Here is a 17279-nt window from a genome sequence, read left to right as displayed (position 1 = left end):
CTGCTCGAACTCCGCGAGAAATAAGTAGCTTCTTTCCCATTCGGGTCCATTAGGTGCTCCCGCGAGTCTTCCACTCGTGCGCCGTGTTTTCCATGCTCCGACGTTTTCTTGGCTCGTTAAACGAACAACCAGAGAGCTACTTTTTTATTTCTCTTATTTTTTAATCTTACCGTCTACGATTATTCAGATTGCAAAGATGCGTTCACGAGATTTTTAGGTATGAAATGATTTTGAAATACACCGCTGAATTGATTACCGAATTATCCTGCGAAAGAAACGGAGGTGGACGTCCGCGCGTACTGGGTGTCCCCAGGTGAACGCATTCGCAGGTGATCCCACGGTTCTGCGACCGTGGTCGACGCGGGGGCACGTTGTAACGACACGTCGGCCCTTAATAGCCGTCATTAAGATCGTATTCGCGCGTTAGAAAACTCATTACCGCGGTGGGAGGCCAGCCGGGTTGCGTCATCGGTCTAATCGGCGCTTTAACGACTCTGTTTCGCCGTTAAGGGTTACGTTTTACGGGATCAGGAAGTGGAAGGTTGTTCCTGTTTCTTTGACGCGTTGCTTCCGTTCCCCGTTTTGAACTCAAATAATTCCGCTTAATTTCAATTCGATTTTAATCTAGTTTTAATTTAATCTTAACTCAACTTTAATGCAATTTTGATTCAATTTTAATTTGATTTTAATCCAATTTTAATTCGATTCTGATTTAATTCTAATGTAACTTTAATTCTAATTTTAATGTTAATTTTAATTCAATTTATTTGGATATACCATTAGATATAGCAATTTCTGGAACAAAGATGAGAAACATGTAATATTACGATGTAATAACTTAATGGCTGATATCTGCATTTACCGAATTAGTACTAACACGTAAAATTGAAACGCACGAATCGAGAGTTTTCACTCGTACGTTTCTTTCGCAACGATGTTAAATTCGATTTTATTGGATCGTAAAAAGTTACGCGCTGTAAAGCTCAGCGGTTCCCTCGCGCTGATCGTCGCGATACTTGAATAATGCCTAATTAATTGCGAATCCTCGAATCCGTTCGTCGTCGTTGATTTGTCGCATGCTAATTCCAAAGTGTCGCCTCGCGCATTTCCGTCGAACAGGGAAAAACAAAAAGCCAACGATCGCGATTCGATATCTCCGTAAAATCCTTAATTATCGGCGCTTCCATTTTACTGTCCGCCGTTAAAGGACGGCTCCGCCGGAGTTAACGTAAAACTTCCGGCAAAAAAAATTCCGGATTAACATGAGATTAATCTAATAATTATCGTGGCGACCCATCGAACGCGACGCATCGAGAAAAGGATCGAGGAGACGAGTTCCCGAGCGTGTTTAAGGAAGAATCCGAAGGGTTGAGGGATCCCGTCGAAGCCCTGGCGTATCGACCGGGGATAATTACTCCCGATAGTCCGATCTCGGGGTTAATTACACCGCGGATATGTTTTCTGCTATCTTAATAATAAGTCTCGGGAACAGGGACCGCGCGCAGTCCCCCGGAGAATCACGACGATTTCCTGTAATACACCGCTGATGAGATAACGATATACCGTTCGTCGTTGATAAGACCCGGGGCACCGAGTCCGCTTATTACAACCCGGCTTTTCCGGCTTTCCGTGCGCGTCCGATCGTCGCATGCTGCGACGAGACACATCTATTTTTCTAGACGTCGTCGTTCAAAACATTATACATACATTATACATGATAAATATCTTATACACATATGTTCGATATTCGCAGCTATTAGCATATAACTTCTCTTCCTTCATTTTCCTCTGTTTTTCTATGCTATGATCGCTCGTTAATTAATAGAAGAATTTAAAGGTAACGGTACATTATTTTCAACTTATTAGAACTATCAGAGAAGCCGCGACATTTTCATCCGACGTGTGTTCCTCGCAATTAACTCGCGGCAATTTGAATTCAGCCCAAAGAGCTGCGGACTGCTTATTAAATATTTAACGAAGCTATAATAGAAGAAAATGTGTGCGTTGCTGCGCGTAGCAGGATGAATGCCAATCCGGCCTTACGCCACTTTACGTAATCACGCGTCCCCGAGAGTTTTCCGAATCGAACGGAATCACGGCTCGTAACGGTACCGGCGTGCCACGGACGCGTCCTACACGCCATTTTCCGTCGTACGCCTCATTTTACTTTCGTACAATGTCTATTTTCACCGCGGCCGCGTTAATGACGATCTCCGCTAGTCGTAATTGCGAGCCGCGGGTCGACGCGAGGATTTCACAGCTTAGATCTCTGTTATTAGGCGTACCGTTCCGATGATTGTCACCGGGAAATTGTTGCGCGAACCCTCCACCCGGAGGAGCCGCGCGGCCCGACAGCTTGCCCGCGGGCCTTTTTTCCTCGCCGGGACGCGGCTGTCGATCTGGGGTGAAAAGCTGTTTCTGCCTGGAATCGTGAAACGCGTCGGTCGTTAAACGCGAGGGGTTATTAAATGGGATCGATGATCGCGAGAAGTATTAATCTTCATCGCAAAAAGTCTCGTTTCCGTGTTTAGTAATGAAATAGGGGTATATTGGGTACGTGACGGACTGTTAATTACGCTGTCCAATCAGTTTTTACATTTTTCGGACGGTGTAATAGCCTCGAACAGTCCCTCGGACGGAATGGCGCGAGTTTTTGCGGCGTTCTAAATATTTATATCCGTTTAAATCATACGGCGAAGATGACGCGACGCGCAATGGAACGTCGGTTTTGTCGAAGTTCTTTCGGATCGTTCTAGAAACCAGAATGCTTCATGCTTCCTTTTTCTTCTTCTGGAAAGAGTATTACTGTCGCGACAAGGATGAGATTAACAATGAATTCGACATATTTAGAAATGCGATATCGTGTTCGAATAAAGGAAATAATATTCTACAAGGTTCAAATTAGTTTCTCAAATTTTTTGGTCGCAATAGCGTCGTTAGTTTTTGAGTCGTTTGAAAACTGAACTATCCGGATGTAGCGACAATTGCAATCGCGAAGACTGCAAAGAGAACGCAGCGATTGGCTCCTCTGCCCTAACAATCTATGATAGTTGAAAGGTCGAATGTGTTCCCTCGAAGAGAAAACTTTCTCGGCGAACCGTGAGGAACGGTTTCGAAATGAGAATGCCGAAGAACCGCTATTGGTTCTCCGACAAAGTATCCGTCGAACGACGTTATCGTGGCGCATCGACGCAGAGTAATTCGCGCCCGGTGTATTCCGGATCTTCCTCGCCGGTTATTACAAGGTATCGCGTATATTATTATCGGACAAGCGGAGAAAGGGCCTCCGTTGCATTCATTACTCAACGCCTAAGCCGGACGGAAGCATTGTGGACGGTGTCGATCAGGATCGCCATCAATCACCGGCAATCCGAAGATCGTCATTACAGATTAACGCCGGTGATGAGTGTACGAGTGAACAGATTGCAACATTGTCCGTCTCCGGGCCTGCTTTCCTTTCTTTTTCTCTTTCTCCTTCTCTCTCTCTCTCTCTCTCTCTCTCTCTCTCTGTCTCTCTCTCTCTCTCTCTCCATCCCCTCTGTCTATCTTCGCCAGCGTTAATTGGCTTTTAGTTGCGGCGAAAATTCGCCCTGGTCGCCTTATTAAGCGGGGTCGGGGCCCGGTTCAAAATGAAATGGCCCGGACGCGTGATTTCTGCCGGGTCATTCGGACATTAGGTGGCCGGGGCCCTTTCATTCCACTGTTCGCCGCGGCCGCGAGAAGAACCAGTCTTGTCATCCCGGTTAATGGCGACTTTGTAACGGCCGTGCTCTCGCCTAAGCGCGGCTGCTACCCCGACCCGGCCTCGAGTTATACTGATTATTTGCGTAACGTCTCTGCAACGCGTGCCCACCAATCGGCACTCGTTAATCCCATTGTTGCGCGAACCACCGTCTCGTTGAACTGCTCTTACCCGTCGCTGTCATTGCACGCTTTTTATCCGTCGCGGGGGAAACTTTTGAAACCGCTTTTCAACTTTTACCGCCGATCTATCAATTCATCCTCTATTTTTTACTTCCATAATTCTTTCATTTAAGTCTTCTCATATTTCTGAACCGGCAACAAAAATTGTCAGACAGAGCAAACCATCCCAGATACGCAGCTATTTTTGTTTTCCCCGTGCTGCGGTTTTGTCCAACCAAATTCCATCGAAAACGTAACAACCGTAACAATACCGTCTCGATGAACAAACTTCCGCAAACTAGATGAAAGATCCGTCGTGTCCGCGGTTCGCCCGGTAGCCTGTATCGGCGTCATCGCGGGCCAAGGTTATCAATTAGGGATTAAGAACAATAGGGAGACAGGTACGCGAGATAGCAGATGCAATTAGAGCCGGGACGCGATTTATAATACGGCGGTCGCTGCGGCAGGGGGGAGGCTGGTGCGCGGCGCGAGAGGGTCGGTGCTTTACAACCTGCGTGTCCCGAGTCCCGAGGCGAAGGTCCGATCATATAACACCGGTACTTAGATCCCGTCCACGCGTCGCGAGCCCCGTGAAAACGCGTTGCGGATAATGCCGGCACAATGCGAGGCATACGCTGCGTCGCGTCCACGTCCGCTGGACCTTGCGAGAGAGAGAGAGAGAGAGAGAGAGAGAGAGCGACCGAGCGAGAGAGATAGTCAGAAGAGAGAAAGAGGGAGAGGGTGAGGGAGGGAAGGAGAGAGTCGCCGGCGTTATTATACCGGCGTGCTGCGCGCCGGCTGAAAAACCCTCTTGAATGTAATCAGCCGTATTCATCCTGCCACTCACTTCTTGCCAGCTTAGAAGGGGTCTCCTCGGTGAACGTGTTCCGTGTTTACAAGGTGTACTGACCCGCCGCAATATCCCCATTCCTGGCGATTCAATGGACACGCGAATGATTCCACCTGGTCCTCCAGATAGAGACGGCGATCGCGACCCTGATCGACCTCGCCACGAATACCTATTCCAAAAACGCGACGACCACCCGGGAAACTTAGTCCCAGCAACTACCACCTTGAAAATCGAAACGATAACGAATCGGTCACTCAATTTTCCTCTAAATGGATAGAGGTCCGCAGTCTAATTATCGCATCGAAAGAAAGAGTTCAGAAAGGATGACCGAACTAAGGTCTTCGACAGTGTTACGATTGGACCCTTGCCATGCACGTGGCCATAGGGGTAAGTTAATCTAAACAGACCTGCCGGCGGACGATGTTTGGCGATGGTTGGAGTTTAATTGCGCCGTCGCGATGATCGATAGGCAAAGGGGCAAACAAACAAACAAATAAAACGCAGATATCCCGCGATAAATCACCATTAGTCGGCGAGAAGCTCGTCGCGGCTCGTCGCAGCTAGTCATTCGCGGCGTCTTCCGCGTCCATGATCCCCCACTGACAACCACTTAGGCTCCGATGGTAGTGCGATGATCTGTAATTCCCTAGGCGAGACCGTCCATTGAGATATTTCTAATCAAGGGACGAGAACCACCGGAGATATCGTTATCTCCGAGAGGGACATCGCGGAGCGATCGGACCCGGGTCCCCTGTCCCTTCATTAATAATCGGCTAACGGCACGGCGTCGTCGGATTTTTCTTCGCGCGCCGGTGAGATCATGATGGATTACTCCACGACGAGTCCCCGACGACGAATACGAGTAGTTCTCGAGGAAGGCGTCGCTCGGACGCCGCGATTTTCACGTCGAGCGTACGTGGCCCGATTTACGAGCACGGGAACGCACCTGAGAGGAGTAGGTACCTGGCCAGGTTGCCGCGCACGTTGGGGGACACGCGTTGCTTGCTTTAACGATCGATCTTCGTGTTCGACGCGCTACGCTAAGCCGCCGCATAAATCCCGCTGGCCTGCCCTACGCTTCGTTTCTTCTTGCTTGCTTGCTCGCTCGCTCGCTGTTGCTAGCTCTCCTCGTACGCCGAGTCAAACGGCCGCTAAAAAGACCTGTTACGCTCTATCCGGCCTCGTTTTGAATACCTTCACGCTGGACAGGCGCTTCTCTTCGAACTTCTTCTCTTCGATGCCTATTCTGTTGGATAACTTTGCTTCGTACGTTGTTTTAGGACATTAAAGGAACGATCTTAAATGGTATAATTTGTATGCCATGGACGAAGCATTATATCGTCCAAAATAAAAATTGTCCGTGCCAAATGCAAGGAATAGAAAACAATTGTGAAGTGTACCTTCGAACCCTATGTGAAGTTGGATAAAAAGGTCTAAGAATATTTTTGCGTTCGATAATTGTTTCTGACAGAAATAGAAGCATACGATCGATGCATTCAACTTAAAACAGTGGCTACGAGCATGCGCTCACCCACGGAGAAACCAATTCCATCGGGCCACGACGCTCTACGTCCCCGTTCTACTATTACGTCGCATGATCAGTGGGTTTCCACGTGGGCTTTGCGACCACGTGGTCGTGCACGGTTATACCATGTGTACGCTAGTTACAGGCAGCCGGGAAACCGACGAAATAATGCCATTTCTTCGTCCCCTTTCTCACTCGTTTGTTCCGGCTGTTTTTCTCGATCGTCTTGCACACTTTCTTTGCATAGCGAATTGTTCGCAAGTGAAATGGCACACTTCTGTTACTCCATCGCAATCATAGTGATCTTAGGAATTTATGTGAGATCCTTGGACTATTATTTATAACAAAAGAATGGAATACCATTTCTGTTTGCGAGAATGGTAAAAGTGTGCGAATGAATTTCTTAGGAACGATGCGCCATTATAGTGGCTTTCACGGATATATTTTCAAACATTGCGCCACTATAATTTTGTGTTCTAAACTTTTACTTAATTGTATCAATAATAAATCTGACGTTCCATAAATGTTAAATTCAAACATCAAAGGATCGAATTCGCAGGCTAATCGATCCGAAAGATCATTTCTGCTCGGCATCATTCGCACCTTCCGACGTTGTTCTCCGGATTAACTGAAGCCAGCTGGCTAACAAGCCTTCGAGACGAGAACTGTCGACGGTTAGCATCCGATACGTTTGACGGTGGAAGTGTCCCCTAACCGAGAGGGCTGGCTGGACTATATCAGGATAAACGGCCGGACGAAATTGGTCGAAAGTTAATGGAAATCGAATCGGCGCGGCACTGCGACGACCCGGTCGCGGTACCGTTTGTTAGCGCCGAGGACGTTTCCTCTCGGAACACCTCCGCTCTTCCCACGTCCCTCTCGGGCCGATCGTAAATTGGCCGGCCAGTCGTTTCCCTCCCGAAAGGCGTCAACCGTGAGATTTACGACGCCTACCGTGCAGATCTCGAGTGGACAGTGGACAGTCTCCCTGCGACGCACAGTGGCCCGATGGAGCTGCGATCCGCGGCCAAAACTCAATTTTCCAATTTCCGCGTCGCATAATGCAACTTTTTGCTATTGGAGAAAAAATTCGATCAGCATTCCAAATTTTCTTTTTACGAAGAATAATGTCTAACGTAGTCCTAGAACGTATCCTTCGTCGGTTTAAAAATCCTTTTCAGCGTTCGACGATCTAGCATCCCTTCCCAACGCAGAAACGGAACTAGAGAAAAGCTTTAGCAAGGAACGAAGTTCTCAGGAACAGTCTGCCGAGCAGGTAGCTCGCGGCTAGACGGAAAAACGGAAAAAGCGATTGCGCAACCCGTCGAGCGACCCGTAATATTTCGCGAACCGCCGGCGTTCCGGTGCAAAATCGAGCATCTTAAATCGCGCGCGCGCGCGCGCGGCTTCCGCGAAGTAACGGCTAAGGGAATGGACCAGTGAACTCGAAACAAGTTTTTCCCCGGACAGACGCATAAATAAGGGGGAGAGAGGGACTCTGTCCCCGAGGGACAGGATCGCGGCGGAAGAGAAGAGAAGAGAAGAGAAGAGAAACACAGCCGTCGAGGGGGATGGCCTTCTTAGATAGTCCGGTGGCTGACGATCATTAACGGTGCCACTCGGTGGAAAGTTCTGCGCGTCGCGTCGCGTCCCCGCAAAGAATGATTTCCGGTCCGCGGGACTCGCGGCTAACGAACCGCGATATCCGGTGTCCAGACATGCCCGTATCCGTTTACCGAACGAGCGAGGAGGGTGGCCGGGGGTCCCCGTGTCTCTTCCACGTCGTGTTACCTGCCCGATCACGGGGCCCGTGTACTTTGCCCGGGTATCGTTTTCTGGCGGAACTCCGCCGACAGAATCCAGGAAACGCTCATGGGAACCGCAGGCTCCTGTCTCGGTTCCTTCGACGGCTCTGACTCGCCTTCCCGGAGACGCCGATGACGTTTCTTTTCCTCCCCTCGCTGCCCCAACGTTTAGTCCGCGGAGCTATTAGGTTGGTGCATATGAAATGTCGGATTTTTACGTAAATATATAAAACTGTCTATCTTTTTTCAAAAGCCGTTGATTTAAGCAAAATATGCCCCGCCTGCTTTACTACACCCTTTTCAACAAGATATCAATACAGAAATGCCTGTCTTAAACAAATTCTGATCTTTAGAAATAATATTTTTATCTTATTTTTTGACATATTTCCAGCGTCGCGACGCGTACGAACTGCGAAGTGGAAATCTTCAGGCGAAGCGCCGGATTTTGTAACCGGCGCGTCGATTCGCGTCATCGGCAGTCTAGGCACGGAATGATTATGTTATCTCGTCGGTGTTGTATCGCATGCATTACCTTAATGACGCAATAAATTCTGCCATTGAGTTATACCAGGGGGCCCGGGTCCGCGAGCACCGCGGCATAATGAACGAAGATGACGTTGCCCAATAAATTCTAACGCGAACCTATTAATTATCATTACGTACCAGGAAGTATCGCGGCCGGCGCGCGGCGCGATAACCATTTTTCCTGGAGCCCCAATTTAATTGAAAGCCGCACGGTCGACCTCTCCTCTAAGTCTTCCCCCCCGGGTGTATCGCCATCGCGCGTATCACTCAATTATAGCGATTTAGTTGCACGAATACGCCGCGAAGCCTTTCTGTGCGTCATGCAACATAGTGGCTCGTATTGTGGACCACCGGATGCAATTCATCGAACGTCTTGTTAAGCTTCCGAAGCTGTTGCCTTCGTGTCTCGCTGCAAAGCGTCGCGTCGGAAATAATGAGTAAGTCGGCAGAAGCTGATAATTTATTTTATTTGTTCACCGATTGTTCAATATTTATCGATTAAATTATTGAATTGATTCGTTGTTGAAATAGAAACGTTTCGAGAAATTGTTTCGTCTCCCCGATTGGAGAAGAGATGGAAAGATAATAGTATTTGGAATAATTTACCCGATAAAAATATTCCACGGCTCGTTCGACTTCCGAGAATTGTTTTGGACGAATGAATGGATTGAAAGAATGTCTGTCTTCTGGTCCGCGTGTCATCGTTGTTTTTTTTTCGGTACATTTAGATTTCAATCTCGCGCCATCAAGCACGACTACCCCCGGTGGCCCCGGGCACGGCTCGCGCTCCTACGGGGGTACCGTTAGAAGAACAGTTTTAACGTCTCGTAATAAATCCTTGCTCGCCTCATTATGGTCCTCTGTCCTCGTCTCGTGGCTAACAATCGAACTGCCTCGCCACCACGATTTAGTTCCGCTGGAACAATAGATCGCTTCGATCTTCTCTCCGTCAAATAATTCTTTCATCCGCGCCTCGAATTTCGGGGTCGTTTCGTACAAGCTCGCTGCATAGTGCATTCTTTAGGTATTGCGTTAAATACAAATTGAGTTAATATCATTACAAACTGTATTTATTTATTAATCCAAGTGTCCTCGTTAAGAAAGTAATAGCTCGTAAATTTAATGCCGCAATAAAATTCAGTTTATAGTCAGAGTACAATTATAATATTAAAGATAGTTATTAGTGATAATTGAGAGATATTTCGAGAAACACCGGGAACGGTTAAACTCTGGAAGGAGGAAGAGTTTCTTCTATTAGAAACGGGGTGTCTAGAGGTATACTATAATTGTTCGCGAAGCAGTCTATCGGCTTCGAGGGCAGCGTTTATTTGACAATGCGATTGCCGGACGATACGTAGAACGGACCGTGGAAGCTCTTTAAATGCAGATAACAGGTTTATGGGGGTTATTCCGTGTGCACGTACTTCGACTGAAATTATCGATCGTTAGATCGTATAATTTAATTATCGCAGTTAATCTGCTCGGCAATTGCGTGTGAGTAGCGGAACTTGGGTTAATTAGGGTGTTTATGTATCCACCGTAACCTCTGAGGCCTTCTCTTTATCACTCTGTGATAATTTTTAATAATCCGCATAGGCATCGCGATCCTTCGATGATTTCGAGTTCGTTGAAAGTGGAGCAAGGTCTTCAGTGGAGAAGCTCGGAGCATTTTGGCTCGTCGGTAGACGGAGACCGAGTTCTCCAATAGGACAAGAGACCGGGGATCCGGGTTTTCCAGGGAGCCGTCTCGAAAAGTCGGATCGTTCGAATCGCGGGCAAAAAGCGTCGAGTCGGAGCAGAGTTCCACGTAGCTAGGATCCTCGTAAACGGCTGTTCCTTCTCATTGAGCGTTCGAGACTCGGGCCACGGCGCACGGCGCACGGCACACGAACAACAATCAGCCGCGGAGACCCCGTCGTGTCGCGCCGCGTCGCGGATCCAGTTTTTCGTGGAACCTACCTCCATCAGGGTTTAACGATCGGGGCCCGCGGCTCGATCGCTCGTGTGCACGTAATGTATACGCGGAAAAACGCGGTGGCCGGGGACCGATGCGTTTTCCTTTCCGCTCGCAACAAGCGGCCCAGCAGGGTGATCGGTCAGCCAGATCTGACAGGCCGCAAAAAGGCCTGCCTGTAAAAGGCTCTCCGGCCGGCGTGTCCTATTAGCTTTATTTTAATTTCGTTCGGAATAATTGCCGGTGATCCGATCGATCGACGTCTGTAAAAATCCCGCGGTCTTTGTTGCTCGATGATCCTCTGGAATATCGTAGCCGACGCGCGGTCGCGCCAACGGCGAACCTTAATCGACAACAATGCCATTTTATTTCGCGTTGTTCTTAAAAAGTTTTAGTATTATTTCGTTAAAAATATCACGAAATAGCCTCCTGAAACTGCAAAGATTTTTTAATTATTATTGCAGTTCATGCAGTTGATCTATTAGTTACGTTGCGTTCGCATTCCGGAACTATTAATCATACTGTTCACAGTCATGAACTATTTATCACACTGTTCACGGCCACGAACTATGGAAATACACGGTTCACAAGTCTCGAACTATTAATTACACTGTTTATATTCTAGGACTATTAATTACTCCGTTCATGTTCCTGAACTATTAATCACACCGTTCATCTAAATACGCCAGGTGTCCGGACACTTGAAATGTACCTCGTCAAGTTCAGGTTCTTCTTCGACTCCGTTGCAACCTCGTCCAACTCGGTCGAATAAAAACAGCAGGCAACGATCAACGTTAACGATTGCATCCTACACAGAAACAGGTCGTCCGAATGTGCTAATTGTCCAGGCAGCGGTCTATCTCGCCGAATCCAAGACCGCATCTTCTGCCGGCTAAGCTCGACAAGACGAACGAGTCGATCAATAATATTTAATGTCCAGATGCTTGTAGACGATAGTGTACCCTGTTACGCAAATCTTGCCGGACGGTAACAAGAAGAGTCAGCTGATCCTATTGGAAGCTGGGCTGTTCGATTATTCCAAAGTTGTTCATTCTCGGTTCGATGCGGAGGAATCAGCGAACCAACGGAAGAGCGAGAGAAACTACTGTATGTGGTTGTTGGAAAAGTTAGGTCGGTTTTCCGAATAAATCAGAGTTAGAAAAGACAATTAGTTTTGCAACGATACGACAGAACTGGAGACCGGGTTGACGGTGATCCAAAATGGACGGATGGTACGCTACCGATCCGGAGATGGAAAGCGTGAGGTTCGGCTGTGGGAAAGGCACGAGGGGGATCGAGGATTTCCGAGTGGCAGCGATCGATCGTGGATGCATTGCGGTGGTCAGGAACAGCCGATTGTGTCCCAGGAGAGCGAGCCGAGAGGAAAGGAGAGCAAGCCCGAGGACAAGAAAGAGGCGGCGCGGCGCGGAGCGGTGCGGAGCGACGTCCTTGCCCGCAGCTCCGAACTGGTTATGTCAAACAGCCGGCCGGTCTGTTGCCCTAACCTGCTTCCGAGCCCTGCCAGCGAACTTCGGGCTTGGCGGGGTGCCCTGCTCGCCTCTAAATGCCAGTTTTTTTCGCCGGCCACTTCCGGCTACCGCGATCCGGCCGTCCATCAAGGCGTCGCATTACTTTCGCCACGATGGCCCCACGTTCGGGGATTCTTCGTCGCCGCCGCCGCCGCCGCCATCGCCGCGCGCCATTTTTGCCGGCCCAATACCCCGGAACATCGTGTACGGTTCCAAAGCAACAACAGGCCTCGTGACGAAGTCTTTACATAGTTGTCCGACTATTTATAATTATTATATTAATTTTTGTAATTTTCTCTAACAACAGCAGAGCAGAAAATTGCTAATTTATCGAGTAGCTGTTGCGAACAAGCAGCGAAAAAAGGGAGAGAAAAAAGAAAGGAGAGAGAGAGAGAGAGCGAGGAAGGGTTATACAGTAGGAGAGAATTTCACGCCCTCGTTATTGAAAATAGCGCGGGCCTGGTGCGCGCACCGGTGTCGAACCCACGCACGCGCACTGTAACCGGCCTGCCGGGCCCGGCGTGTTTTGTTCAGCATAATTACCTCGGATACAGCCATTAATTAGTATCGCTAATTATGTGGAACAGCGGCGCAAGGGAATACGGGATGCGCCTGGATGCCGGGGACTCTGTTTATCCTATTTGTCGCGCATAAATAACAGATTAATGCCGCGATATGGTTGCTTATGCAAATGCGGGTTCAAAGTTTATAGCATCTAATTAACGATATTACCGGGCCCTCGAACTTAATAAGGCCCTTAATAAGGACCGGTTTCCGCGGTTCGATTCTCCGCGGTGCCGAGATCCTCCGGTCGAGAGGCTTTTCGGCGCGAAGATCGAGTATCTCCGTTCGTCGCGTTCCACGGCGGCAAAATTAACCCCTCGACATGCCGGTCCGTTCTTCTTTTCGTCGAAATCAATTTCTGATTTCTCGTCGACGGCATCGAACCCTTTCGTTTCGGCGGTCATCTGCCGATTTGATAGATCTTTTTTGATGTCTGATATATATTGCGCAATACGTTCCGATATCGTAAAATCAGCAAAACGTATTTTGAATTTATCAGCGATAAAATTCGGGAAGGCAATTTGTCGCTGCGCCGAGCGTCGAGATCCGCGAAATCAGCGAACGAGCGTAGACGGCTCTGTCTCTTCTGTATTCGTTGGTTATAGGCCGGCCAATTACGCGGCCCTTCTCTACGCCCCGTGCCGCGTAATAACGTATCGTAACGTATTACAGGCACGACGGTCAAGGTGTAATAAATTATTCAGCACGGCCGAGCAATAAGCACGCTCGCCCGTTTCGCCATTCATCGATTCGCCGCAATCGAGCCGTGGCAACGAGTCCTATACACTCCGTACAGTGTAGAGGCCGCGGATCGGCTCTGCCTCTATCTACCCACAATGACTCCTATTCGTTCCGACCGGTGGATCTGAATAAAACCGATCCCGGGCTTTCCTCGATCGCCGCGATCCCTCGTAATCGACGGCGTCTGTGCCGCCTCTTTAGTCTGCGACCGGCGATCACCGGGATATCCTCGGCGAGTTTCTTCTTAGCCGATGCTCTCGAGAATATTGTTTCACTGTGCTCGGTTACGGTGTGTCGATCTTCGCAGTAACATGATTTTTAAGAATGGCAGTTCTGATCGGGGCTCGTTCGGCACAACACCGAGGAAATAAATTCTTGTGAATTAATTAGTTGCAGAGGCAGAGAAATTGTTTCTGCGATATTGAAAATTATTATTGAAAAATTCGAGATCGTATTCCTCGGACTTGTCTCTATAAATATCGCGTTGGCCAATATATATGTTTTATAGCAGAATACTGAGAGCTGACAGGGTATCGTTTTCGAGTCGAGAGGGAGAAAACTATTGGAATAGAAACGTACGAGGATCCCGGCGGAAGGCAATCAGCTTAGGCCGCCTTTCCGGGCGACCGGCGTAGAAGGACCATTACCCGGGAGTATCAGGAACGATGTAAATCATTTTTGTGCAGTTACGCGCAACAACATGGGAACAAATGGTACGCGGGCCAGGGGCCGTGTTTCCCTTTCGTCTTGCTACATGCGCCTATCCAGTGCGTTGCGCAATTATGTAAAGTCCCGACAACTTTCTCATCTCTATCTCCCATGTCGTATGGTAATAACCATTGTAAATGGTAATTCCACGGTGTCCGCGGACACGGAATCGACGGACTTTTTCCCGGGGACCGTGTGGCCGCCCTATTCCACGCAGGATCGTGGTAGCCGCCGCGATCCTGATGAAACTATTCAAACCACGATCGCTGGATCGGCGCGAGCGTGTTGCCCGTAAATGAGGACTTCTACTACCATTTTAAGAAAATTTATTCAATTATTTATTGTGATCTTAGACCGGTAAATAACCACTTGGATGGTACCTGGAGTTAAGCGTAATCGTGATCGTAATCCTGATGAAACTGTTCATAACCCCTGGATCGGCACAAGAATGTTTCTTGTAAATGAGGGCTTCGAGAATATTCTAGAAAAATTTATTTAATTATTTATCGACTCTGGATGAAACTCTTCGACTTGGCAAAGTCACTGGTTCATAGATAAGCCATTGACCTTTATGCGAAATGAAAGTATTCTTTTTTAAAAATTATTTAAAAAATCTCTGTTTTGTGTGCTTCGTATTATCATTTTTCTCATAAATGGAAATTCGGACCGATAAATATTAATCGCGAAGATCCTGGTAAACGAGTCGATGAAAACGAAATGAAGAGAAGTAGCTACAAGCACGACGGCAGGCAATACTTCAACGATACCATTTTTTGTCAATTCTCGGAGGAGTCGTCGGGGCCTCCCAACGCGTTTCCGTCGCCGGGGATCGGAAACATGCTAGGAATGCTCGCTCCTGGCGGCTGCTTCTGCTTTAGGCGATCGGTATCGGCTCGCGAACGGAATACCACTTCGTCCACTTGAGATTTCAATGGCGTCCGGATCGCTTTCCCTTCGAAATCTTCCCGCGAAATAATTCATGTCCCATCTACACCCATGGGAGAGCGTCGATCTTGGGGGTGTGGAGGAACTGTGCTGGGTCACGAGGTCAACTAGGTTCAAAGTCTTCAAAATCAAAAAATTGATTATAGATTTATGAAATTATGAAATCGTAAAATTTAGAAAATATATAAAATAGAATACGGCACCTACTATTATTTTAAACAATACTCCAATTCTCATATAAATTATTCAGAACGAGACGCGTTGCGCAGTCTCGTTAGCGTCATCGAGCAATCGCTCCTTTTTCTTCGTACCCGACGCCGCCGTGTACTTCGCGAGAAGTGCTCGATATCGTGTTGCCAGCGTTGTAATAAAACGACTGTGAATTGCAAATCAGGGGTAGTCTAAACACGGTATGAAATTCGTGCGTATCGGTGGCGACAGCCGATTTCCGGGGCGTATCTCGCGGCGCCGGGTGCCTCGACGATCCGCAAGATAGAAACACGTTGCAAAGTGAGTCATTTGCCGGTACAAGGGGGTCGTGATTTCGCGTGTTTCGCGCGGCAATTTCGAATCGGCGATCGGTGCTGACAGGCCCCGGGGGCGTCTTTGCATAAAACGGCGAGCGAAGGGCGAGGGGGAGCGGGGAGCAGCGCCGGGCCGGCTGTCGGACGGCAGACGCGAGCTGAGACAGCGTTGGCTCGCTGGCACGGGCAGGAAGATCGCCTGTCGTTACCTATTAGTCAAGGGGAGCTTGTAATTATTAGCGGGACGACTGGTAGCCATTAGCGTTAAGGAAATATCTCGTCCGACACTCGGCGCGTTACGCCTCGAGCCTAACTGGCCCGCGGCCTTCGTCCCGATACACATCCTTCGATCTTCCCCTCGCGCGGTCACCACCCCTCTCGTCGCCACCAGGCTACTCTCTCCGTCTCCGTCCGACCTGTGCCTAGCTGCCCTGAATTTTGATATCCTCCGCGATGGCAATTATCGGCGACCCCGGGATAACTGGCCGCTGGTATTATAAACAAGCCGGAGCATTAGGAGTTGTAATTTATTGCGGTTAACCAGGCCGCGAGACGGTTACCCGTATCGTAATGGCGTGTTACCGATCAGGCCTCCGTTAACGAGCCTGGTTTTCCACTTTTTTCTCTTCGACAATTAAATTTCAATTAACTCGACCCGCGAAAAATCGAGACTGATCGTTCGATGGGGGGGGACTCTTCTCTGTTCGCAGGCAGACGGTCGTCGATGAACTAGAGGATATGTTCGCCAGGTTCTGCAGACAGGCTCCGAACGGTGAGTCTTTCCAATCAGTTATGTTATTTATTGCCATCTTCCCCGGTTACGGCTCCCATTCTATATGTAGCCCGGATCCTCGGTAAACACCCTTCGCAAATAATCGCGCGATACCAGAGATCGTCTCCTCGGGGAATCGCCCAAGTTGGTGGTTCGTCGAAAGAACGGTAGCTGCCGGCCGGCGTTCGGCGGACGGTCAGTGTCGAAAAATGACGGCACGGCAGTCCCGTTGCGTCGAAACCGACTTCGGTTTCGCCGGGGACGTTGTAATTAATACGAGTAAGCGGCTGTTCCTCGGTGGCCCGTCCCTCGTGAACTTAGTCAGAGACAATGGGGGGACTCGCGCGATATATCACTGCCGCCTGCGCATCCCTCTTATAGGTTGCGGGCTGCGGGCTGCGGGCTGCGGGGCGGCGAGCGAGGGCACCGTTCCGGGGAACGCGAAGGCGCGGCAGGAGACGATCCACCGTGATTTACGGTCGTGTCCGGCTACCGATTGTCGACTTTCCCGACTTATAATAAATAGAAACGGCGGCGGAGACGCGGCGAGGACGGGGCAAGAGGAAAGAGCGAAGAGGGAAGAGGAAAGAGCGGTCCGGGAAGACTCCTCGCCGGAGGAGATCGGTCCGTTTACGGCGGCGCGGGCATCGATGACTACGATACCGGAGCCTAGAAAATGACGATTCCCTTAGAAGGCAGACCGGTGGCTTTGAGCTACTCCGGCCGGCCGGTTTTTCAATAATTTCTTTCCGTTTTCCTGGCGATCGAAACCTCGGGACCGTTTCCACGAGCTCCGCCGGCTTTTTCCCTGGAAAAGGTCAACGATGAGGGATCAGGAAGATCTCCGGACGGTGAAGTCCGACTAGAGGCAACCGACGGCCGTCTTGAGTTACAACGACGGTGGAGGCCGCACTTCCGGGTTGCGGATGAAAGA

General features: G+C 49.2%; 1 protein-coding gene across 3 annotated transcripts in view; it reads left to right on the top strand.

Annotated features, from left to right (window-relative positions):
* The window catches only part of LOC144474041 (uncharacterized), a 79190-nt gene that overhangs the window by 16091 nt on the left and 45820 nt on the right, over positions 1-17279 (top strand). Inside the window, exon 3 of one of the 3 annotated variants that reach the window (XM_078188498.1) lies at positions 16284-16345. The exons of the other annotated variants lie outside the window; for them this stretch is intronic. Coding sequence (XP_078044624.1) covers positions 16312-16345 — 34 coding nt within the window. The 5' untranslated portion in view covers positions 16284-16311. The remainder of the gene's footprint in view (positions 1-16283; positions 16346-17279) is intronic. 3 annotated transcript variants of the gene reach the window in all.

Source organism: Augochlora pura, chromosome 8 (assembly GCF_028453695.1).
Source record: "Augochlora pura isolate Apur16 chromosome 8, APUR_v2.2.1, whole genome shotgun sequence".
Classification (NCBI taxonomy): Eukaryota; Metazoa; Arthropoda; class Insecta; order Hymenoptera; family Halictidae; genus Augochlora; species Augochlora pura.
The sequence above is the reverse complement of the archived record's forward strand: the minus strand, read 5'-3'. Positions and strand labels throughout refer to the sequence as shown.